At 34.0% G+C, this 24,313-nt stretch overlaps 1 protein-coding gene across 6 annotated transcripts; it reads left to right on the top strand.

Moving 5' to 3' along the window:
• The first annotated feature begins 1,907 nt into the window (after positions 1 to 1,907).
• On the top strand, positions 1,908 to 23,713 carry slc52a3-2a (solute carrier family 52 member 3-2a). Of its 6 annotated transcripts, none has more exons than XM_087295696.1 (5): positions 1,908 to 2,296; positions 7,937 to 9,000; positions 10,692 to 10,815; positions 12,444 to 12,488; positions 19,282 to 21,509. In XM_087295696.1, exons 2-5 carry the CDS (start codon positions 7,997 to 7,999, stop codon positions 19,306 to 19,308), a joined length of 1,200 nt encoding a protein of 399 aa, XP_087151822.1. In that variant the 5' UTR covers positions 1,908 to 2,296; positions 7,937 to 7,996; the 3' UTR covers positions 19,309 to 21,509. The 6 variants fall into 6 exon arrangements, with proteins under 6 accessions (XP_087151822.1, XP_087151818.1, XP_087151820.1 ...); XM_087295694.1 differs by lacking the exon at positions 19,282 to 21,509 and adding an exon at positions 21,921 to 23,713 and having other exon boundaries at positions 2,274 to 2,296; XM_087295693.1 differs by lacking the exons at positions 1,908 to 2,296; positions 19,282 to 21,509 and adding exons at positions 2,967 to 3,076; positions 21,921 to 23,713.
• The last annotated feature ends 600 nt before the right edge of the window (positions 23,714 to 24,313 follow it).

Below are 24,313 nucleotides of genomic sequence, written 5' to 3'. Positions count from 1 at the left end.
GTGGTCACTGTGGTTATAAAGGGATGGACATGGTCAGCAACAATACCCAGGTATGCTGTGGCGTTGACACAATGCTTAATTGGTAATGAGCCCAAAGCGTGCCAAGAAAATATCCCCCACACCATTACACCACCACCAGCAGCCTGAACCATTGATACACGGCAGGATAGATCCATGCTTTCATGTTGTTGATGCCAAATTTTCACCCTATCTAGAAATCAAGATTCATCAGACCAGCCAAGATTTTTCCAAATCGTCTGTTGTGTAATTTTGGTGAGCCTGTGCGAATTGTAGTCTCAGTTTCCTGGTCTTAGCTGACAAAAGTGGCACCCGTTGTGGTCTTCTGCTGCTGTAGCCCATCCGCCTCAAAGTTCGACATGTTGTGCGTTCAGAGATGCTCTTCTGCATACCTCGGTTTTAAAAAGTGGTTATTTGAGTTACTGTTGCCTTTCTATCAGCTTCAACCAGTCTGGCCATTCTCCTCTGATGGCTAGTATCATCAATGCATTTGCACCAACAGAACTACCACTCTGAATATTTTCTCTTTCTCGGTCCATTCTCTATAGAGATGGTTGTGCGTGAAAATCCCAGTAGATCAGCAGTTTCTGAAATACTCAGACCAGCTCGTCTGGCACCAACAACCATACCATGTTCAAAGTCACTTAAATCTCTTTTGTTTCCCTTTCTGATGCTCAGTTTAAACTGCAGCAGATCGTCTTTACCATGTCTACAAGCCTAAATGAATTGAGTTGCTGCCAAACACCTAATAAAGTGGCCGTTGAGAATATTTTTCCTAATATGAAAGTCAATAGGTTCCAGCAACCAGCATTTTTCAAAATATCCCCTTTTTGTTCAACAGAAGAAAGAAACGCATAAAGGTTTATATCCAGAAGGGTAAAAGAGTAAATGTATTATAATGTAATGTAATGTGTATTTATATAGCGCATTTATTGTGTATGGCCGTACACCCAAAGCGCTTCACAATCATGGGGGGGGGGTTCTCCACACCACCACCAGTGTGCAGCATCCACTTTGTTGATGCAACGGCAGCCACAGGACAACGGCGCCAGTGTGCTCACCACACACCAGCTATTGGTGTAGTGTAGAGACAGTGATAGAGCCAATTCGGTGAAAGGGGATGATTGGGAGGCCATGACCGTAAGGGCCAATAGAGGGGCTTTGGCCAGGACAAAGGGGTTACACCCCTGCTCTTTCTCGAGAAGTGCCATGGGATTTTTAATGACCACAGAGAGTCAGGACCTCGGTTTAACGTCTCATCCGAAAGATGGCGCCCACTGACAATGTAGTGTCCCCTTCACTTCTACTGGGGCATTAGGACTCACACAGACCACAGGTTGAGCACCCCATGCTGGCCTCACTAACACCACTTCCAACGAGAGGGTGCTCGCTGCAGAGCCATTTGAGAAGAGCTGAGCTCCAGCAAGGGGGAGCATGAGCTGTCGCTCCTCCTCCTGTAAGCTGTTTTAATGCATACACCAACCCCACCCCTAACCCTACCCCCAGTGACATCACTCGTAGAAGAAGTGCAAAAAAGGTGGAGCTCAAGCTTAAGCTCCCCCTCGCTGGAGCTCAGCTCTCCTCAAATGGCTCTGCAGCGAGCACCACTTGCTTCCAACAGCAACCTAGTGTTCCCTAGTGGTCTCCCATCCAGGTACTGACCAGGCTCAGCCCTGCTTAGCTTCAGTGAGTAACCGGTCTTGGGCTGCAGCATGATATGGCAATATATGATAAGGGGTGAAATGATGAGATTGTTTTTAAATGAACCATCCATTTAATGTAAATGTCGTACATTAAAATTGACAATGCAAAGATGTTCCCAAAATAAATCTAAAACTGAACTTCAAAACTGCAGAAATGTAAAAATCCTCTTGATCACAAAGAGTATTTGTTTAATGATCACCAGCACTTGTTTTAAGTCACTTGTTTACTACATTCTTACATAACATGGTGGTAATAATTAATCTTTTACCAAAGTTAAAACCATTCAATCTGGAAAAGGAAAACACACATTTTCAATATGAATTCACACAAGAAAGCTAATTACCTACCAATGATACACTACATGTTTCTCTATAGCACTTTAATGTAATGAATGTTTTTTTTTTAAAGTTATATATTTGCATTACAATAAATTACACACCATCTAGTTTATGTTGCCTTGATAAAACATCAACAGACAGATGCATGGTTGGCTAAAATGGACGCACCCACTCACACCCAGAGGATATAAAGTGTTTCTCTCATTTTACAGAGCATATGATCAGCTTCGAATCATGTGAGTATAAGTCAGATTGAACTTTTTTTTTTTCTCCTTTGCTCATTGCTGCATACTGCATATACATTTCCAGTTATTAATATTGTTATAGTGTAGATCCGAACAATCCAATTGTAAAAAGTGGCATGCTGTGCAGTGTTTGTGCAAAAAAGTGCATATTTTAATTGCTAATTATTTGATAGGCTTATTACAAAAATAACTGCACTGTTTATATTTGCACAACAGTTTAGTATATAAAGGGTCTGTTTGCAATCATATAGGAGAAAAAACATTAGCTAGTACGTTGTAAATAAATATACACAGTTGTTAACAAGTTAACTTGCAATATAAGCATTATTTTTGTTAGCTACCGTTTGTTAATTTGTTTGCTGGCTGGCAGTAGCTTATTAACTCGAAGATCCCATTCAACTCAATGACCAGAATTATCATAGTAAATTAGATGCTTTTAACACTTATTGACAAGATAAGAAAATGTAAAAATTGTAATAAGATGGACAATACGTGCAACACCCAAAGCAAAAAAAAAAAAAAAAAACTGTAAATGCAACATTCATGTCACGGAGCATGGATGTCGAGTAGCTATCTTCGTGTTATCATCCACAGATTCCACAAAAGTGCTAAAGTTCAGAAAGCAAAGTAGGCTGAGACTAGCGACAGAGATCTTTACTTTGCAGATATGAGATGCTTCTACCGTGCTCGCTTCTACTGTGCTCGATGTAATTTTTGGCTGGTAGAAATCTCGCTTCTTCTCCATTTCTCAAGAGGAATCTGGATAAAGAGGTTTGTTTGTATACGTCATGATTGCATAAGTATTTACATTTGTAAAGAGTTTTAAGTGGTTTAGACGCTATAAGTTTAAATTATTTTGTTTCTTTTAGACCTTGTTTTAACTAGTTTTTCACGTTGATTCATCTTGAATATTAAATTTTTATTTTAATTACTTGTCTTAAGTATGGATTTATTGTAGTTTATTTTACATTTTTTCAACCATAAATAATCATATCTAAATGTAAATTGTGGCATACCACAAGAATCATTTTTAGGTCTAATATTGTTTATAATTTACATTAATGATATAAGATATTAGATTTGTTTAAGTTTATTTTATTTGCAGATGGGATAGTTTACCAAAACCTATAGAGTTGATTAAAACAGTAAATTATAAATTGAAATTGTGGTTTGATGAAAACAAATTGTAATTAAATATAAGTAAAACAAGTTATTTTATTTTGGGAAATTGAAAACTAGACGTAATATAGATTAAAAAAAATTATAATGAAGTAACAGAATATGCAGTTAAGCTTTTTGGTGTTGTGATATCAAAATTTGTAAAAACTGTAGCAATTATGTATAAAGCAAGATTTATCCTGGACAATAAATCAATTTATGTATTATATAATCCACTTATGTTGCCATATATTAGAGTTATTGCGTTGAAATTTGGGGGAATGCATATGCAACTTATGATCCTTATGTACAAGACAAAAAAAGTAATTAGAATGACAGAAAATGTGGGGTATTTGGAGCATACAAATCCTTAATTTTTTAAATTGAAGATTCTTAAGTTCAACAGCACAATTTATGTTTAAAGCTAAGAATAAATTTCTTCCAAAATGCATACAAAAGTTTTTTGAAGAAAGACAAGGTGGGTATAATCTGAGAGAAGAACTAAAATTTAGGAAGTTAAAAACAAGGACAACTTTAAAAAAAGGTTTGTGTATGTCTGTATGTGGTGTGAAATTATGGAATAGTCTAGAACAGATTCTGAAACAATGTCAGGATATTAATCAATTTAAAAAGTTGTATAAATATTATTAAAGGAATATAATGATGAATAGAGGTGAAAGGTATAATGACATTTCAAATAATGGCTATTTGCAATACTATGGTTTTTTTTTGCGTATATGTTTTAAAATGTACAAATGGAATCAAACATATAATATGTCAAAGATGCTGAAATGATAAAATATGTCTCATGTAAAAAAAAAGAGATAAGTAAAAGAAGAAATAAGTTGAAGTAATAGCTGAATGATGTGTGTGTGGTAATGGCGTGGGGAAAATAATGAGCTTGTGCTTCATCCCACTCCATTTCGACCATGTTGAAACGTATTATTGTTTATAGAATTGTTTTATGTAGGATTTTTTTGTTTAAAATAAATAAATCTAATCAGTAATTCTAATCTAATCTAATCATAATTGTTTTAAAGTTAAGTTACTTCTAAAAAAGTTAGTAATTTAGCTACTAACTACTACATGCATAATTAAAATAGTATTTGAATTATTTTTCTAATTACTTTGTCTGTAACTTAGTTACTCAATAAGTAATTTAATTACTTGACCCAATGCAAATCCACATAAATCTTGATGCATAGACTAAATAAATTCTTTAAATTGTTAATATGCAAAATATCTGAATAACATATATATATATATATATATATATATATATATATATATATATATATATATATATATATATATATATATATATATATATATATATATATATATATATATATTTTTTTTTTTTTTACAATTACTCTTACAATTACTGCTTATCTGAATTCTAAATGTATAACTCACATTGATTGTCATGATCTAAAATCTCATTTTTTTTCTTAAACCTATTGTCTTGATGCATGATAAATGTTCTTTATTTGAAAAACTTACATTTCTCTGCAGAATATATATTACTCTGCTTCTCTGAATTAATTTATACAACTCTTAATTTTATGCACAGTATTTAAGGCAAGTATCTTTTAAGTAATTGTAATTAAATGACTTAAAAATGTACAGTAATCTCTTTACTTTTTCAGCACAAAAGTAATTTAATTACAGTATTGTATTACTTTGTAACTAGTTACACCCAATCAGATTTATAACTGCATCAAAATGATCATAATCAAATCAATTTAGGGACCTACATGCTAATGACAACAGTTATTGAAAAGGGCATACTTTAACTAAAGGCCAGGTTTATTAGGCTTAAATATACAGATTCTTATAAACATTCATATACACATTTAAAGCTGAAAGGTTGCTTGATCGTATTAATCTCCTGCTAACTGATTTGCACTTTGATAGGCTTTCCGCAAATAAGCACAATCTTCCTGACTTTGTTCTTAAAATAATTTGGCACAACATCAAAGTATTAGTTAGACAATACTTGAGTCCCTGAAGATGTTACTGAATAACTTTACTTTAGCAGACTTTAGATTCTTATCTAAAGTGAAACTGCATTGAGTTAATCACAGTAACACTGGAGCACATTTAAAATAAAAATAAAAAATTCATTGATTAACGTTGAATTGGTTTATTTATTTTGTAAAATGGATAGTTCTGCGCTTTAATTCTGATTGTATAATATTAAACAATGCTACTGCCATTTTATTAAACATATAGGTCACACTTTTTTGATGGTCCGTTTGTTGAAATTAGTTACATTGCATCTACATGCCAACTAAATCTTATTAGATTATAGACTGGTAGGTTTGGGTTAGGGTTGGGGTTAGGATTAGTGGAAGTTGACATGTACTTGCAAAGTTTCTTATAGTCAGTTACATGTCTGTTGAAGGAGCAGTATCAACAGATATAAAGCAGACAGTCTACTAATACTCAACTGGACCATCAAAATAAACTGTTACCAACATATGTATTCATTACTGTACCCTTTGCAACCACCTTTTGCAACTACAACAATCAACATACTGTCAAAACAAATCCATGTATTCTGCATTTCACAAAAACCTGTTTGTTGTTTATTTGCTTAAAAGTATTAGAGGACAGTACATTACATCAAAATGAATTTTATGTTATCCAGATGCTGTTTTAATGCACTTAAAATAAAAATATATCATTGTAATATGCATTTTAAAAACTAGAATATTAACTTAAAAGTAGGAATGACCCCTTGTGGAAATGCATCAAGCTTTGTACATGGTAAATACACATTTAAAAACAGGAATGCATTGTCATTGACATTATTATTTCCATTTTGCATACTACATTTTAAAACAAAATTTGGTACTCAAATGCTTCCAAACAACGAGAGGCTAGGATTTGATCCAGCAATTTTTAAAAGTACTTTAGGCAATTAAAGGCATGTCTAACTGGATTAAAAAAAAAAAAAAAAAAAAAACATGTGGCAAATTTTGGGTGAATAATCAAACATAACACTGTACAGCAAATTGTATCATGGTGTGGACTAATGTCTGTAAATTAAACAGCAAAAAGTATTTTTAAAAATCAGATTTAAATATGAAGTCTGCATGTCCATGTGAATGTTGCTGATTCATTATACACTCTTAAAAATTATTATTATTATTATTATTTTTGCCATTGATGGTTCCATGAAGAACCAATAATATTATTAAATTCAACTAAATGTAAAGTGCAATTTAAATTTTTAAAATGTTTTCTATGCTCACTGAAAAGTTCTTTATGGAATCAAAAAGGTATTAAAACACATATATTTATTCATTAATTTTGGCCATAGGTTTAAAGGTATTTGAAATAATGTTTTTAGTAACATCATTAAATTCTTATAAGTTAAATTAATAAAAAGATTAAAACTAATGTTTTTTTTTTTTGTTTTTTGTTTTTTATAATGAGAGTTTAATTTTGTTGTAGGGATTATTTACAATTTTAACCCAAAGAATGACCAGTCTGTCAAATGAACAAGAGCCGGAGTCAGAGTTGTAAATAACTCATGAAAGAATAAAGCACATCATTGTTTTTCTTGTGAAATTCTCAATAAGTTTGATGTGTCACATGACCCTCTTCTTAATGAAAAAAACAAAACAAAAGTTGGATCCAAGATGACTGGCTTCAAAATGGCCACCATGGTCACCACCCATCTTCACTTACACCACACCATTTGTCTGGTGCAAGTAAGGAATTTGTTGGCTATAAATACTTATATCTTTAACCTTAATATCTGTATTATGTGATAAACTTTTTATAACATACATAAGGTGTGCTGTATTGTAAAAGTTGTTATGGCTGAAGAAAATGTTAGCCCCTGCAAGACAAAATATTTAATATACTGCACATCATTGGGTACTTTACTGCTTAATAACAAGTGAAAGAACTTGACTGCACCAAACCTAGAGTTACAGAATGAAGTGTGCAATTTCTTAAGCACAAGTGAGACCTAGAGCAAAAATAAATGCTGTCAGTTAAACTATAAAGTGTGGGCCATTTATATGGATACACCTTAATAAAATGGGAATGGTTGGTGATATTACCGCCCTGTTTTTGGCACATTAGTATATGTGAGGGGGCTTGTAAATAACTCATGAAAGAATAAAGCACACCATTGTTTTTCTTGTGAAATTTTCAATAAGTTTGATGTGTCACATGACCCTCTTCTTATTAGAAAAAAACAAAAGTTGGATCCAAGATACAGCTTCAAAATGGCCACCATGTACACCACCCATCTTCACTTATACCACATGTGCTTGGACTATGGTATAAGTGGACTTGCCCCTCACACAAATGTTAATTTGCCACAAACAGGACGTTAATATATCACCAACCATTCCCATTTTATTAAGGCGTATCCATATAAATGGCCCACCCTGTTTTTGTTGCTAATGCTAACGTTTCTCTCATTATTTATTTATTTTTTCTTTTCTGCAGACATTTAGGCAAATTTACCAAGACATTTACCAAATCGGAAGGGTACTGATTTAAATCATCATGGCCATGTCTATCCTCACCCATATTTTGGCTGGCCTGTTTGGCATGGGCTCCTGGGTCACCATCTGTGGACTGTTTGTGGAACTTCCGCTAATCGTCCCACATGTTCCTGAGGGCTGGTATCTTCCCTCCTACATCTCTGTCATCATCCAAATGGCCAACATCGGACCTCTGTTTGTCACATTAATGCATCGCTTCCGACCAGGAACGCTCAGCGAGACTGCGGTTATCTATTTTATTATTGCTTTCGGGATATTAGCCAGTCTCTTACTGGCGTTTTTCTGGAGTGAAAGAGTGGTGGTGCAAGGTGTGGAACGCAGTGTTCCTCTTCTCCTCCTAATCTTCTTCATCTCCATAGTGGACTGCACTTCTTCAGTCACGTTCCTTCCCTTCATGACACAGCTCAAGGCCGAGTATCTCATGACTTATTATATCGGAGAAGGTTTAAGTGGTCTGGTCCCGGCTTTAATGGCGATGGTTCAAGGTGTTGGTGTGATGGAATGCGTCAATGCATCTCTAATCCTTAGATCCAACCAATCGCATTTTAACTCATCTGAAGAAAATGCTAACTATCTAGTTCCTAGCTACCAACCTGCTAACTTCTCAGTTGAAGCTTATTTTTTCTTCCTGACGGCTATGATGGTGGTTTGTCTGGTGGCGTTTTTACTTTTAAACTACCATCCGGCTGTGGCTCGAGAACGGCCTAATGGCAGTCCCGTATCCCGCTGGAAAAACAAGAAATCGGAGAAGAAACCGATGATGAATTCTCAAAGGACTGTTCAGAAAGCCAGGAGCTCATTTGGGACAGGGACGTACACATGGGTGCAAGTTGTATACATCTATATTATCATAACATGGGTGAATGCATTGACCAACACTGGTTTGCCATCCGTGCAGTCATATTCATGTTTGCCGTATGGAGATCAGGCCTATCACTGGTCTGCCACTATGGCCAATGTTGCCAATCCTATAGCTTGCTTCATCACCATCTTTTACACTCAAAGGTGAGCAACATCAGCAACATGAAAAAGAAATATTTTAAGTTGGCACCTATTGATTTCATATTGAAATAATTTATTGAACAAAAAACTGTACTAAATGATATGTGGATATTAAATATACAGGATAATTTGGCCCACATGGAATCTGCACTCGCAGAAAACTGTAGATATTTAGCAGATTTTTAGCCCATCGAGTCTATTTATTTTCTTGTGTAAATGTGTGTAAATTTATAGTTTATTCAGTTTTTACATTAATTTCAGTTATATTATCGACTAATATGAAAATGTTGATATGATTTATTTACAATAGAGTTTGTGAAGTAATACTTTTTGTCTTTTTAGTAGATATATTATATGAGAGACTTGTTTTGTTTACCAAATAAGAGAAACTAATTGGATTTGCATTGGAAACATTGTAAAAAAAGTTAAAAAGCTATTATTTTTTATTTCATATATTAAGTTTTTAGTTACGTTTCTCCTAAAATCATTCCGCCTAAATCCTTAGATTTTTCACTAAATTTTGCACAAAAATAGCAAAAAATATCCACAAATTCTGTCTGGTTCTACTGCAAAAAAAAAAAAATTCTTACTTAGATTTTTTTGTCTTGTTTCTAGTTCAAATATCTAAACATTTTTAAATCAAGAAGATTTTTTTCTAGAAAAGCAAAACATATTGTCTTGTTTTAAGAAATAATATGGTAGTTTTTTTTTCTAAATAATCTACCAATGGGGTAAGCAAAATAATCGTATCTCAAAAGGAAAAACAAGATTATTTTTTTTACCCCATTGTCAGATTATTTTGCTTGTTTCAAGGAAAAACTCACTTAATATTGGCATATTATTTCTGAAAATAAGACAATATGTTTTGCTTGCCTAGAAAATGCTTCTTGGTATAAGAACTTTTAGAGATATGTACTAGAAAAAAGACAAAAAATCTAAGTAAGAAAAGCTTTTTTTGCAGTGTAACCCAAGCAGTCTTTTTCTTAAGTCTGGAAGATATATATTTTATTCTATAATATAAATGAGATATATATTTTAAATGAAATATTTTTTCTGCAAGTATGAAATAAATAGATCAAAATTTTTTTGGTAAAGTTTTTTGACTTTACAAACGTTTTTTGAAATCTTGTCTTAGAATTTTTTTTTTCAAAGTTTCTCAGTTTCAAAGAAAATTTCTTCTCTAAATTTTTCTAGAAGAAGTTTAATTAGATTTATATAGTTTGTAAGCAAACTTTTATGTTGGCTTGATATGTGTTCATGCGTATATACTGTAACTTTAAAAGATAGTAGGTAGACACTGTAAGAAACAATACTTATATTTTTGATCAAATTAATGCAGTAATGATAAAAATGTTTCCCAATACTGGGTTGGGGCTGCAATGGTATTTGCTGTGTAAAAGATATGCTGAAATAGTTGGTGGATCATTTCGCTGTGGCAACCTTTGAAATAGAGACTAAGCTGAAGGAAAATGAATGAATGATGAAAATTATTATTTTTTTAAACAAAAAAGTAAAAGGTTTTCAAGCAAAAATACATAAATAATAGATTTGTAACAAAGGAAGTAAATAATTAGACACTGTGTTCATACATGGTCATGCATACATACATAAACGAACATTTGCATCTGTTTGTTGCATGTAAACCGTACAGTACAGTAATGAATATTCTTAACACTTTATTTTATTGTGAACAGGTCATTAGTGCTGATGGGAGTCCTCACATCTCTTGGTTCTCTTATTGGAGTTTACATCATGGCCATGGCTGTGTTGAGTCCTTGTCCACTGCTAGTTCATGACACCTCAGGAGCTGTCATTATTGTGAGTATTAGTGATTTGTACATGTTTCATCACGTGTTTTCGCATGTGACTACTGTGTTTCAATCGATCAGTATACATAGTAAAAACGGAGCGAGTGGTGTAGGCTTATGGTTATGAAAAGAATGTTATACTTCAGTAGTCTCAAACTCACTTCTTGGAAGCTGCAGCTCTGCATAGTTTAGCTCCAATTACCTCCAACTCACACCTGCTTAATAGTCTCTAGTAGTCTTTGGCCCCGTTTACACTAATGCATTTACACATACGTTTTTCTATGGTTATGTCATCCGTCCACACTACGCTGGAGTTTTCGAGCGCCGAAAATGGAGCGTTTTGGAAATGCTGAAGAGGCCGTTTTCATTCTAAAACGCTGCTGCTCTGTCTCAGTGTGGATGGGGGAAAACGGAGACATCTGAAAACGGAGGAGGGGTTGCAGACATTCGCCTCTCTGATTGGGGCTTTTCCTCAATATAAGTAGCCAAGTCTACACACAGTTCAGTCCTGCATCCTCACCTTGTAGGTTCAGACTTCGCTAGTTTGATATAGAAAACAGACTCCCGAGGACATGTCTGTAAAGGCAACAGTGTGCTGTATAACCTTATTAACATCATCCCTGGCTACGTTGTTTCAATATATCTTAACAATAAAATGAAAACATGATATAAGGAACAGCTATTTTCATTTTGATATTAATAACTTAAAAGACAGCAGAAATGAGGTGTCGTGCTGCATATATGAGCGTCATCTTCACTGTATGCGTGTAGTGTATGTATGTAGTGTAGTATGTCGTAAACATTTTGTGCAAACGAATGAGAGAAGAATAATACATACCTCAATGCCCTCCAGAGTGTCCCGCCAGAGAAAGTGGCATCACTTGGAGCAGTCACATTCTTTTTCGAAGTTTTAAAGATTATGTTTTTTTTTTTGTTTTTTTTTAATAACAAATGTAACAGTGAGTTCACAGAATGTAACAGTAAGACTAGACAGTAGGAACAGATAAAAAATCTTTTTTTAGTTCCTGAAATGTTAAATAATACAGAAAATAAATGCTTCATGCAAGTATTTTTGTTAACTTACTAGAGTAAACACAAAAAAAGATCAAAATAACCTTAATAATTTCATGATCATTTAATTTGATAAAATATAATTTCCGGCGACACGGTGGCTCAGTGGTCAGCGCTGTAGCCACACAGCAAGAAGGTCACTGGTTCGAGCCCAACTGGCTGGGCCAGTTGGTGTTTCTGTATGGAGTTTGCATGTTTTTCCTGTGTATGCGTGGGTTTCTCCCACAGCCCAAAGACATGCGGTACAGGTGAATTGAATAGACTTAATTGGCTGTATGAGTGTGAATGCAAGAGTGTATGTGTTTGCCAGTGGTGGGTTGCAGCTGAAGGGCATCCGCTGTGTAAAACATATGCTGGATAAGTTGGCGGTTCATTCCACGGTGGTGATCTCTGAAATAGAGACTAAGCAGAAGGAAAATGAATGAATGAATTAAAATACAATTTCATAATCATAACCCCGTAATTCATGCAAAGCATCATGGGGTGTTGTTTAAAGGTGATTATAAACATTTTGTATTATTCTTTCTTTTTATTTACATTAACTCAAAGTAATTGTGTGTTTTACAGGTGTTGGCATGGTTCTTATTCATCTTGGTCCTCTCCTATGTGAAGGTAATTGCTGCTGTCATCCTGCGAGACGAAGGCCACAGTGCTCTCGTGTGGTGTGGAGCAGTAGTACAGCTGGGCTCAATGCTGGGGGCAGTTACTATGTTTCCTTTGGTCAACGTTTTTGACTTTTTCACTTCAGGCGACCCATGTAGCACTAACTGCTTATGAGATATGGCAACTGCAAATCATATTAATGTTAATTCTACTGTTGTTAATATTATTTTTAATTGTGGATTATTTTAAATAATATAATTTTTCAATTACGCCTTTGATGAGAAAGGAAACACATTTAAAACGTATAGTCAAAATTATTCTATAATGTAAAATAAGCTACATTGTAATGGAATTTTGTTATATGCTGATCCATTTAACTGTATATATTATCTGTGTTTGTAAAACTAGATTTAGGATAGTAAAGTTAGTTGTTTTTCTTCATTTACTTTTTTTTTTTATCTCAGTAGAAAATGTCAATACCACATTTGTCAGAACTATAAAATGTCCACTAGATGTCAGTAACGGTAGATATAAACTCACTGGCCACTTTATAAGGTACTCCTTGATAGTACTTGAACCCTATTTTTCCAAACTGCCTAATCCTTTGTGGCACAGGTTCAACAAATTTTCTCAGAGATTTTGGTCCATTTTGACATAAGAGCATCACGCAGATGCTGCATATTTGTTAGCTCAATATCCATGATGTGAATCTCCCATTTTATCACATCCTAAACGTGCTCTATTGGATTTAACATCTGGTGACTGTGGGGGCCATTTGTGTACAGTGAACTAATTGTCATGTTCAAGAAACCAGTCTGAGATGATTAGCACTTTATGCCATGTCGTGTTATCCTGCTGTAGCCATCAGAAGATGCAATCAACAATGCTACAATAATTCTGACCCTATATCCGAACATCACAGCAGAAATCGAGACTCATCAGACCAGGCATGTTTTTTCAATCTTCCATTGTCCAATTTTGGTGAGTCTGTGTGAATTATAGCCTCAGTGTCCTGTTCTTAGCTGACAGAAGTGGCACTCGGTGTGGTCTTCTGCTGCTGTAACCCATCCGCATCAAGGTTGGACGCATTACATTTACATTTAGTCATTTAGCAGACGCTTTTATCCAAAGCGACTTACAAATGAGGACAAGGAAGCAATTTACACAACCAAGAGCAACAATGAATAAGTGCTATAGGCAAGTTTCAGGTCTGTAAAGTCTAAGAAGGAAAGTATTAGTAGTATTAGTATTTTTTTTTGTTTTTTTGTTTTGTTTTTGGGTACATTAAGGTAGCCCATCCGCATCAAGGTTGCATACCTCAGTTATAATGAGGGGTTATTTGAGTTACTGTTGCCTTTCCATCAGCTCGACCAGTCTGGCCATTCTCCTCTGACCTCTGGCATCAAAAAGGCATTTGTACCCACATAACTGACTCTCGCTGGATATTTTTTTCTTTTTTGGACCATTCTCTGTAAACCCTACAGATGGCTGTGCGTAAAAATCCCAGTAGATCAGCTGTTTCTGAAATACCCAGACCAGCCTGACTGGCTCCAACAACCATGTCACATTCAAAGTTATTTAAATCTCCTTTCTTCCCCATTCTGATGCTCAGTTTAAACTTCAGCAGATCATCTTGACCATGTCTATGTGCCTAAATGCATTGAGTTGCTGCCATGTAATTGACTGATTAGAAATTTGCGTTAGCGAGCAGTTGGACAGGTGTACCTAAAAAATGGCCGGTGAGTGTATTTCACAATTAGAACAGTATACATTCTTTCCAAGGAGCAAGGGGTTACACTAAACAAAGATTCTCAAAATATTACAAAGAAAAGAAAAATAATTATAGGTAAATAATAATAATAAAAATAAAAACACTTTTGTCACACAAAACACTTTTTCAGTTTTCATGCTTAAAACCTTTTTCAGTTTTATTTGTATTAAACCTTCTAATCATCTCAGCACAAATATTTTCAATTCCAAATTTGCCAGAATCATTAAATGTCCACTAGAAGGCAGTAACAGTCTACAGTAAATATAAATAATTTACATCAGTTCTCAGAAAAGAGCAAGGAATTACACTGTAATAATTATGTAAAATTGGAGAACATATGTAAATGGGTGCAATTTACAAATAAAATACTGTTTTCAGCAAGTACTTTAGACCTGCTGTAGGCTTTTAGGATGTCTTATAATTATAAGTGCATTTTTATTAGTGATATATACAGTTGAAGTCAGAATTATTGTCCCCCCCCCACATATTAACGAAAATAAATTCAACACATTTATAAACAAAATAGTTTAATAATAAAAATATATATACTTTTATCTTTGTCATGATGACGATACATAATATTTTACTAGATATTTTTCAAAATTAGTATTCAGTTTAAATTGACATTTAAATATTAAATTAGGTTTATTAGGCAAGTTAGGGTAATCAGGCAAATCGTTGTATAACAGTGGTTTTTTCTGTAAACAAGCAAAAAAAAATGCTTAAGAGGGTTAATAATATTGACTTCAAACAGTTATTTATTTATTTATTTTTTTATTAAAAACTTCTTTTATTCTAGCCCAAAAACGACTTTCTCCAGAAGAACATAAATTTAAAACAAAAATTGCATTTTACAATGTTTGTAAACTTTATATGAAACATATCTGCTCATCTTTAAAATGTTGCCTAGAAAAAAACAGCAACACCAGCACTTATAGTTGAAGTCAGAATTATTAGCCCCCCCTGTTTATTTTTTTGCCCAATTTTTGTTTAACAGAGACAAGATTTTTTTTCAACACATATCTAAACATAATACTTTTAATAACTGATTTATTTTATCTTTGCCATGATGACAGTAAATAATATTTTACTAGATATTTTTCAAGATACTTCTACACAGCTTAAAGTGACATTTGAAGGCTTAACTAGAGTAATTAGGTAACTAGGCAGGTTAGGGTAATTAGGCAAGTTATTGTATAACAGCGGTTTGTTCTGAAGACAGTCTGGAAAAAAACTGGCTTAATGGGGCTAATAATTTTGTCCTTAAAATGGTTGATAAAATATTAAAAACTGCTTTTATTCTAGCTGAAATAAAACAAATAAGACTTTCTCCAGAAGAAAAAATATTATCAGACATACTGTGAAAATTTCCTTGCTCTGTTAAACATAATTTGGGAAATATTTAAAAAAAGAATGAAAAAATCAAAGGGAGGCTAATAATTATGACTTCAACTGTATATATATATATATATATATATATATATATATATATATATATATATATATATATATATATATATATATATATATATATATATATATATATATATATATATATAAGGGATGTAACGGTATCAAAATGTCAGGGTACGATAATACATCGGTATGAATGGCACGGTACGGTATTTATTGAATAATTTACAGGAAAAACAAAACTAATGAAAACTCGAAAAAAGTGCCAAAAGTGTTTATTTACCTTAGCACTGAACATATCAATGACATACAAATTAACCATCTATCTGTAAGTTTCGAAACAGGAATAGGAATGGGTTTTTTTTTAAGGAAAATGATCATATAACTATAATCTGGTAAAAGCTGGGATCTCTGGGCATGTCCCCTGGAACAGAAAAAACCCTCAATTGGGGACGGAGGTTTCTGGGACAGAGAGATATGATTTAGCCAAGGTTGACGTTGTGCACTCTTTGCGGTACAAGTCAATGTCTGCATCAATCTAACTGCTGTGTTCTGCAGTCCCCATGACTGTTTTCAGTCGTATTTCCTGACTTATATTTCATATATATACTGTTTTTTTCTTTGTCTGTCACCTTTTCTCCTTTTTCGTATCATTTTAGAAAGAAACCGAAATGCTTCCACACATCCGATTTAAAACCCGCTTTAGGTTCGATCATTTCCAGCTCTTTTTCTTCCCCGCTACTAGCAACACACTCTATTTCCGCATTACTGGATCTGTAGCGACAACAGACCGCAAAGGATGATGGCCACGCCTAGGCTGATGGGAATTGTAGTTCCCGCTACCTCCCGTTCGCTTCCCGTTGCGTATTTACAATATTGTTACATCCCTAATATATATATATATATATATATATAATTTTTAATTGTTTGACATGTTTATTTGTAGTTATTAACAAAAATAGTTTGTTAATAAAAATTTTGAATAAAACTCATGATATGTCATAATTGAACAAAGGAGCAGAAAACTTTGATAAAATGTCATGAAAATCATAAATATTAGCCACGGAACTATAAGTAATGTCACTAAACTGGTCTGATATTATAAATCTGCATCATGTAAAGTGAGGGGATTACAATGTACAAATGTAATTTAGTCTTAGTATCCTAACACCTACCATACATGATGTTGGTGATTTTTTTTCATCTGTCGAATGTCAAAGACATTTTTAGCTGAAACCAAGGTCTTTGGTCATTAATAAAATGACCAAAAAGAATACTTATGGCTCCCTGATGACTATCCATGCACTTTATAGATTACCACCAAGGACCACAGTATCAGCAAAATAGCTGAACGTTAACAACAAATCCCAGTTTTTAGAGAGTATGTACAGTATGCATATGATTATGTAAAAGAAAAAAAAGATAGATTATTATATCAAATGTCTTCAATTTGTTTAATGTTTCATTAAACTAAATTGACAAATTTCTAGTAAAAAGAGCAATCATTTTTTTGTTGGCAGAACCTTAAGGAATTTATTAAGCCTCAAAAAAAACCCTCAAGAATTTTGTTGTTTCAGCACATTTTAATAAGTACTTTGAACAAACAGCAGCCATATTTTTTTGAGTGTAAAAAACAGTCATGTTTGATTCTGTGTTGTTGGCAACCTCAGCAAATTGCCAAAAGCTTTTTGAGTCTCAGAAAGTCTGAACATATCAGAATGTCTCATCGCAAAATCTGGTAAATAAAATTCTTTTAAACTAACATTAGCATACAATCAAGAAAGGTTTTAATTTGCTTGTCAAAAATTGTCTGATGTAACAATATTTTTATTGGGTAATTTGTTGCCAACATTTATTTTGGTCACTGTTTTTTCGAAACACAAGAGAGAAAAAATAAGAAGAAGAACAGCACAAATGTACTCCTTCGTATAGTTTATTTATACCAACTTATATAGTTATAAGTTGCTATATAGTTATTTAAGTTATATACTGTATGTAATTTTACTTATTTACTCACCCTTCACTTGGGTTCCACACAGTTCCTTCATGCTGTCTCCACACAAATCAATGCATGTAAATTAGTTGTTTTACAAATTGAAGTGGATTGAACATAAAACAATCATGTTGTCCCCAAAAAACCCAAGAATTGTGTTTATTCAGCTCATTTTTAATATGTGGTTTGAAGAAGCAGCAAAAAATTTTATTTATTTATTTATTTTTTTAGGGTATTTGATTTTTTTAAGGTATAAGGTATTTATAAAAAAAATAAGGTATTAAAAAAAAATGCTAGTTTCTGGGACACATTGACTTCCATTTTTTCCTTCTATGGAAGTCAATGGGGTCCAACAACAAGCATTTTTCCAAATATCTTTTTTTGTTTAGCAAAAGAAAGAAACTCATAAAGCTTTAAAACCACACGAAAAAGAACAAATAATATCACTTTCATCTTTGGGTAAACTTTTCATTTAAAGTTTTGCTATAGATTAATAAACAGAATAGCAAAAATACTGTACATATTTATGATTGACATGACAGGCCTTGAAGTTAGAAATGATTGAGAATCACAAATATTAGTCTCTTAAAAGTCTGCTAAATGGTTACTTTTTTATTCGAGAAAATATGAAAGATATTTAAGCTGAAATTATGGTCCTAGGAGTAACACTTTAAATAGTTAATAAACATACATACACACACAAACACATACAATTACAGGGCATCTAAAAAGTATTTATAGCGCTTCACCTTTTCTATGTTTTTTATTTTATTTTACAGCCTTTTATTAAATTTATTTATTTTCTCAAAATTCTACACAATAACCCCATGACATTGTGAAAAAAATATTTTTTTAAATTCTTGCAAATTTATACAGAAAAAAACAGCAACTAAATAATCACATCTACATACTCTAAGTAATCACAGCCTTTGGTCAATACTTTGTTGATGCACCTTTGGCAGCAATTACAGCCTCAAGTCATCTTGAAAATGATGCCAAAAGACACCTGTCTATGGCAATTTTTGCCCCTTCCTCTTTGCAGTACCTCTCAAGCTCAATCAGGTTGGATGGGTATTGACGGTGTACAGCCATTTTCAGTTCTCTCCAGAGATGTTCAATAGGATTTAAATCTGGGCTCTGGCTGGGCCACTCAAGGACATTCACCGAGTTGATGTTGTGCCTCTCCATTGATATTTTGGCGGTGTGCTTTGGGTAATTGTCCTGCTGGAACATGAACTGTTGCCCCAGTCTGAGGTCAAGAGCACCCTGAAGCAGGTTTTCATTCAGGATGTCTCTGTACATTGCTGCATTCATCTTTCCCTCTATCCTGACTAGTCTTCCAGTTCCTGCTGCTGAAAAACATCCTCACAGCATGATGCTGCCACCACCATGCTTCACTGTAGGGATGGCATTAGCCTGGTGATGAGCTGTGCCTGGTTTTCACTAAGTGTAACGCCTGGCATTCACTCCAAAGAGTTCAATTTTAGTCTCATCAAACCAGAGAATTTTGATTCTTAAATTCCAGGTGGGAAGTGGCTTTTGTCTGGCCACTTTACCATACAAGCCTGATTGGTGGATTGCTGCACAGCTGGCTGTCCTACTGTAAGGTTCTCCTCTCTCCACAGACGAACACTGGAGCTCATACAGAGTGACCATCGGGTTATTGATCCCCTCCCTGACTAAGGCCCTTCTTCCCCGATCACTCAGCTTAGATGGCCGGCCAGCTCCAGGAACAGTCCTGGTGGTTCCAAACACCTTCCACTTACGGATGATGGAGGTCACTGTGCTCATTGGAACTTTCAGAGCAGCAGAAATTTTTCTGTAACCTTCCCCAGCCTTGTTCCTTGAGACGATCTGGTTTCTGAGGTCTACAGACAATTCCTTTGTCTTCATGCTTGGTTTGTGCTTTGACATGCACTGTCAACCCTGGCACCTTATATAGACTGGTGTATACCTTTTTAAATTATCTCCAATCAACTGAATTTATCACAGGTGAACTTCAATTAAGCAGCTGAAACATCTTAAGAATGATCAGTGGAAACAGAATGTACCTGTGAGCTCGATTTAGAGCTTCACGGCAAAGGCTGTGAATACTTCTGTACAGTTGAAACCAGAAGTTTTATATTATATTTAGCAAAAATGTGCAGCATTCAAGAAAAAAAAATGAAAGGGCTCTTCACCTTAAATTTATTTCAAATAATTTTGCAAAAAATTAAAAAATCGTGACTGAATAGTGAATCATGAGATTACGAATGGTGAATGCTGAGGCTATACAAGCCAGAATAATTAACTTTTTAAATACTTCATTTATCTAGCTGTTGACATCTTTGTTTTGTCTTGAAGTTGAAATGTCTTCACATTGTTTTTATTCTTTTATGTCAGCTAAATTCACTTTTAGTAAAGGTTACTCTCGCTCGATTCCCTATGCCTGATGTGCTAGAAATGTAATGTACTAATCTGCTTATTACATACTGCAAAAAGAATAACAAAAACTGAAACCTATGCATTATCATTACCTGCACTTCAAAACTGCCAGACATGGGCTTAGTATATAAATATTAACAAATATTATTAGTTTACGGTTTGTTAGCGTGGATGCCAATACAATATGTAATTAATGTGTTTTATATGTTTTATGTTCATGTGCAGTGCTAGCTGTCAATAAATAGGAAAACAAAGTAAGTGGTTTTACTTTTTTCTTTCTTTTCTTTTTTTTTAAAGTATCTTAATTATTTATTAGAAATTAAAAAGTAATGCATTTATTTACCAGTTACTTGAAAAAGTAATTTGATTACTAGGGTCAAACAGAATCTGCGGACATTTTTGTTATTTCTGCAAAGAATTTTGTAAAAAATCTGCGGATTTATGCAGAATAATTTTAGGAGTATCATAACTAAAATCTATTTAGTTACTAATAAAAATAATACGTTTTTAACTTTTATTTAATGTTTACATTGCAAATCCAACTAGATTCACTTATTTGGTAAACAAAGCAAGTCTCAAATAAAATATCTACTAAAAGACAGAAAATATTACTTTACAAACTGTATTGTAAATAAATCATATCAACATTTTAATATTGCTATTATTATATCACAATAATATTAGTGAAATGAATTTAAAAGTCAAATTATTCTAAATTTACACAAATAAATAGACTCGATGCAATAAAAATCTGTGGATTTCTGCGCGCACGGATTCTGTGTGGGCCTACTGTTTACTGATAACTCACAATTACTTGTAATGCATTACCCCAACACCTCACGCTGCAGATGAGCTTGTGCAGTACAGTCACCATCTTGCTTTGAACCTGAAATCACAGTATAAAGTCAGAGAAAAATAATAGGAGTGGAGACGGTATTACAATGTGAAGCCCACATCAGTGACTCACAGGCCAGTGTTCACACAATGATAACTGAGACTCGTCTTCTTGGCTCTCTAACAATCCTCAGCCGGGCTGCCCACTAATAGACGGCTATTTCTGGGCACAGGCTTTGATGATCCACCCCACCCTGACTGTGCGTTGTCACCATGGCTGTGTGACCGGGGATTCAAACTCATGGAAAATATTCCTGTCCGCCTGGCAGGTGTCACAGGGTGCTTGGCTCAAAGCCTGGATACAACAGCTGCTTCTACTTTGATCCATGAGTGTCTACTCTGGAAGTTCAGTTCTCCTGCGCACATGGCGAAGAGATCCTGCGTATTTTTTCGCCATTCCTTTTCAGACGATCCTGCCGCATTTTTAATGAGCCGCGCTGAAACTAGATCTGTGCAACGGAACATTAGGTCAGCATTTTATACTCTTTAAACATTTGGACAAAAGACTTGTCAAATAAATCATCTACGCCTGTTTTATTCTCTGTGATTTTTAGGAGCAATAAGAAACATCTTGAAGACTTTTGCCATTTGATTATTGTGCGAAACTCAATATCAATTACTGGCAGTCTGCGGTGACTATCAAACTAAAGCCCGGTTTCACAGACAATTGAGGGTTTAAAGGGGTAATTACGCCAAAATGGAAATTTTGTCATCATTTAGGCTACTCACCCTTCAGTTGTTTCAAAACAGTTTGACTTTCTGTCTTCTAAATAATCTGTTAGAAAATATATATTTTTGAAGAAAACCTCATTTTTTAAGATAATTATTTTAGCAGAAATGTATTTTTGCTGTGGTTAATAACTCACAAGAGTGGTCTATCATACATTCATTCTTTCATTCATTCACTTTCATCTGCTTTTCCGGGGCCGGGTTGCGGGGTCAGCAGTTTTATGAGAGAACCCCAGACTTCCCTCTCCTCAGACCTCCTCCCGGTGGGACATGCCTGGAACACCTCCCATCCAGGAGGCATCCGAATCAGATGCCCCAGCCACCTCATCTGACTTCTCTCGATGTGGAGCAGCGGCTCTACTCCAAGCTCCTCCTGGAGTAGAGTCTATCAAAATCAGGTGTTATTTTGTATCAGTGTAGAACAACTCCAATATAATTTCACAATGAAACAAAAGTTACATTGTTACTTTTGACCCCATCAGCAGGGACAAAAGTAATGATGGCCCTCTACTGCATGCATTATGATAGATCTATATACTTTTTTTTTAACTTTCTTTTCTTAGAATGGCTTAACTTGAAGTGCTGTTTTTTATTAAATGGCAAAAAAAAATTATGATACTACTTTATGATATGTTGCCATATATTATAACTATATCAATGTTTATATATGTTATACTATATACTATGCTATGCTTGTCTTATCTGCCTCTGAGCTAACTTACCTGAATTGTCTCCATCAGTGCTCTTATCAAATGTCCAATCTGCATCATTCTCATGGTCACTAAACCCATCTCTTCACTTTCATCAGGAGGAAGAGCCAGTTCTGTCCTTTTCTTCTTTCACTTACCATAGAACATGGTGGTGCTCGCTAATACACTGTTCCCTGTATTTATTCATCCCTTTATTCCCTTATCTAACTAAAAGAATTGCCATTAAAATGAGATTTTATTCATACGGCAAATTCTATTAGCATACAACTAATCAAAAATTTTGTGTGGGTCTGACATGAGGTGATCATTTGTTTTTATTGACATTTTCATTTTCATTCAGCAACTACACACAATAAACACCAGTCTGTCAGAAATCACACCACAGAAAAACACTGCACATCATGTGACTTAACCGAAGCACATTACTGGCTACACTAAGTCTTCTTTTTCCCACAAAAAAATAGAATGTTGGTCTTAAAGTAACAGTGGCAGGGAAATGAACATAAATACCATGTTGCCATATGGCAACACCATGCGGTAGAGGTTAATTTTAAAGCACATTTATAAAAATTACTTGAATGTACTAATTGATCCATGGCCTAATCCTCTTTTTAATTCCTCTCTGTGAAACCAGGAGCAAGAGTTCCCACACTTTTACTCAAGTAACTTTTAGCAATGCACAGGTATATCGTTTTCTGCAAATGTGGACATGCGATTCATTGACTGCTATATAGGTAAAAAGACTGGCTGAACCAATGATACATTTGAAAAGCATAATTACACATAGCAATTTGAAATATAAGGCAGGGTAATGTACTACTTTTGTAGGCCTGCTGCTGAAATAACTGCAAGCAGATGATACTGGTCGCCTCATACCATTAAGTTACAAATGGCTGCACACATTCTAACTTTAAAAGTATAGATATAGATGTAGTGATTTTTAAACCACACTGAACTGAGCCAAACTGAACTGAACTTAAACACTAAAAAATTGACTATGAAAAAACTATTTACTATGATCTTTTATGTGAAGCTGCTTTGACACAATCTACTTCGTAAAAGCGCAACACAAATAAAGGTGACTTGAATTGAATTGAATATAGACACATACTAAAACAGAGCTGTCTTATCATGTTCCTGGATGGCCCCTATCCTATAGTTATACTCTAACTCCAATTAAGCACACATGACCCAATCAAATTAATGTATTTGCTGGGTATGTGTGCTAAACATAATAGAGCTTATGGATGTCAGCCTATAAACTTATAGGTTTGGAAAGCTCTTCCTTAAAAATATTACATTACCTAAGAAAAAATATACGCTAAAATAATGAAATTAATCAAAATGAGTTCGTTTAAATGTTATTTTGTGTCCAACATGTCCTTACAGAGCCAGTATATGGAGAAAGATGTTGTGATATAACAAAAACTATTTTTATTAAACAAAGAGGAGTCTGTTTACTCATAAACTCAAGGTTAGTTGGGGTCGACCAACATAACAAACTGGAACAATTGGCTAACCTATCTTTAAATGTCCTGGCCTACAGAATTTGACAAAAATAAAATACAAATGTCAAAAATGCAAGGTTTTACTATCTGCCTCAGGAACATTTGTCCACATAATGTAGGCAAATTCTCTGAGCTGTACAGACACAGACACACACACATGCACGCACGCACGCACGCACACACACACACACACACACACACAAAAAATATTGACATTTTTTTAATTTGTTTTTATTTAATTCCGTTAACTAACTACCTAACTAACTAAATGAGTCAATTTCAATATATAATATAATATAATTTAATATTATATTATATTATATTATATTATATTATTTTATATTATATTATATTATATTATATTATATTATATTATATTATATTATACTTAT

This window comes from Danio rerio, chromosome 19 (genome assembly GCF_052040795.2).
Source record: "Danio rerio strain M-AB ecotype USA chromosome 19, GRCz13ab, whole genome shotgun sequence".
NCBI classification, from domain to species: domain Eukaryota; kingdom Metazoa; phylum Chordata; class Actinopteri; order Cypriniformes; family Danionidae; genus Danio; species Danio rerio.
Note: the sequence above shows the minus strand (reverse complement) of the source record. Positions and strands in the feature narration are given on the sequence as shown.

What these genes read in the sequence shown, in the direction of transcription:
- slc52a3-2a (XM_087295694.1), top strand. Translation starts at nt 7,997, where the DNA reads ATGGCCATGTCTATCCTCACCCATATTTTGGCTGGCCTGTTTGGCATG. An exon ending in CCTCAGGAGCTGTCATTATT is followed by an intron (nt 10,816 to 12,443) that starts GTGAGTATTAGT and finishes TGTGTTTTACAG; the next exon opens with GTGTTGGCATGGTTCTTATT. An exon ending in TGGTCCTCTCCTATGTGAAG is followed by an intron (nt 12,489 to 21,920) that starts GTAATTGCTGCT and finishes CGGGGTCAGCAG; the next exon opens with TTTTATGAGAGAACCCCAGA.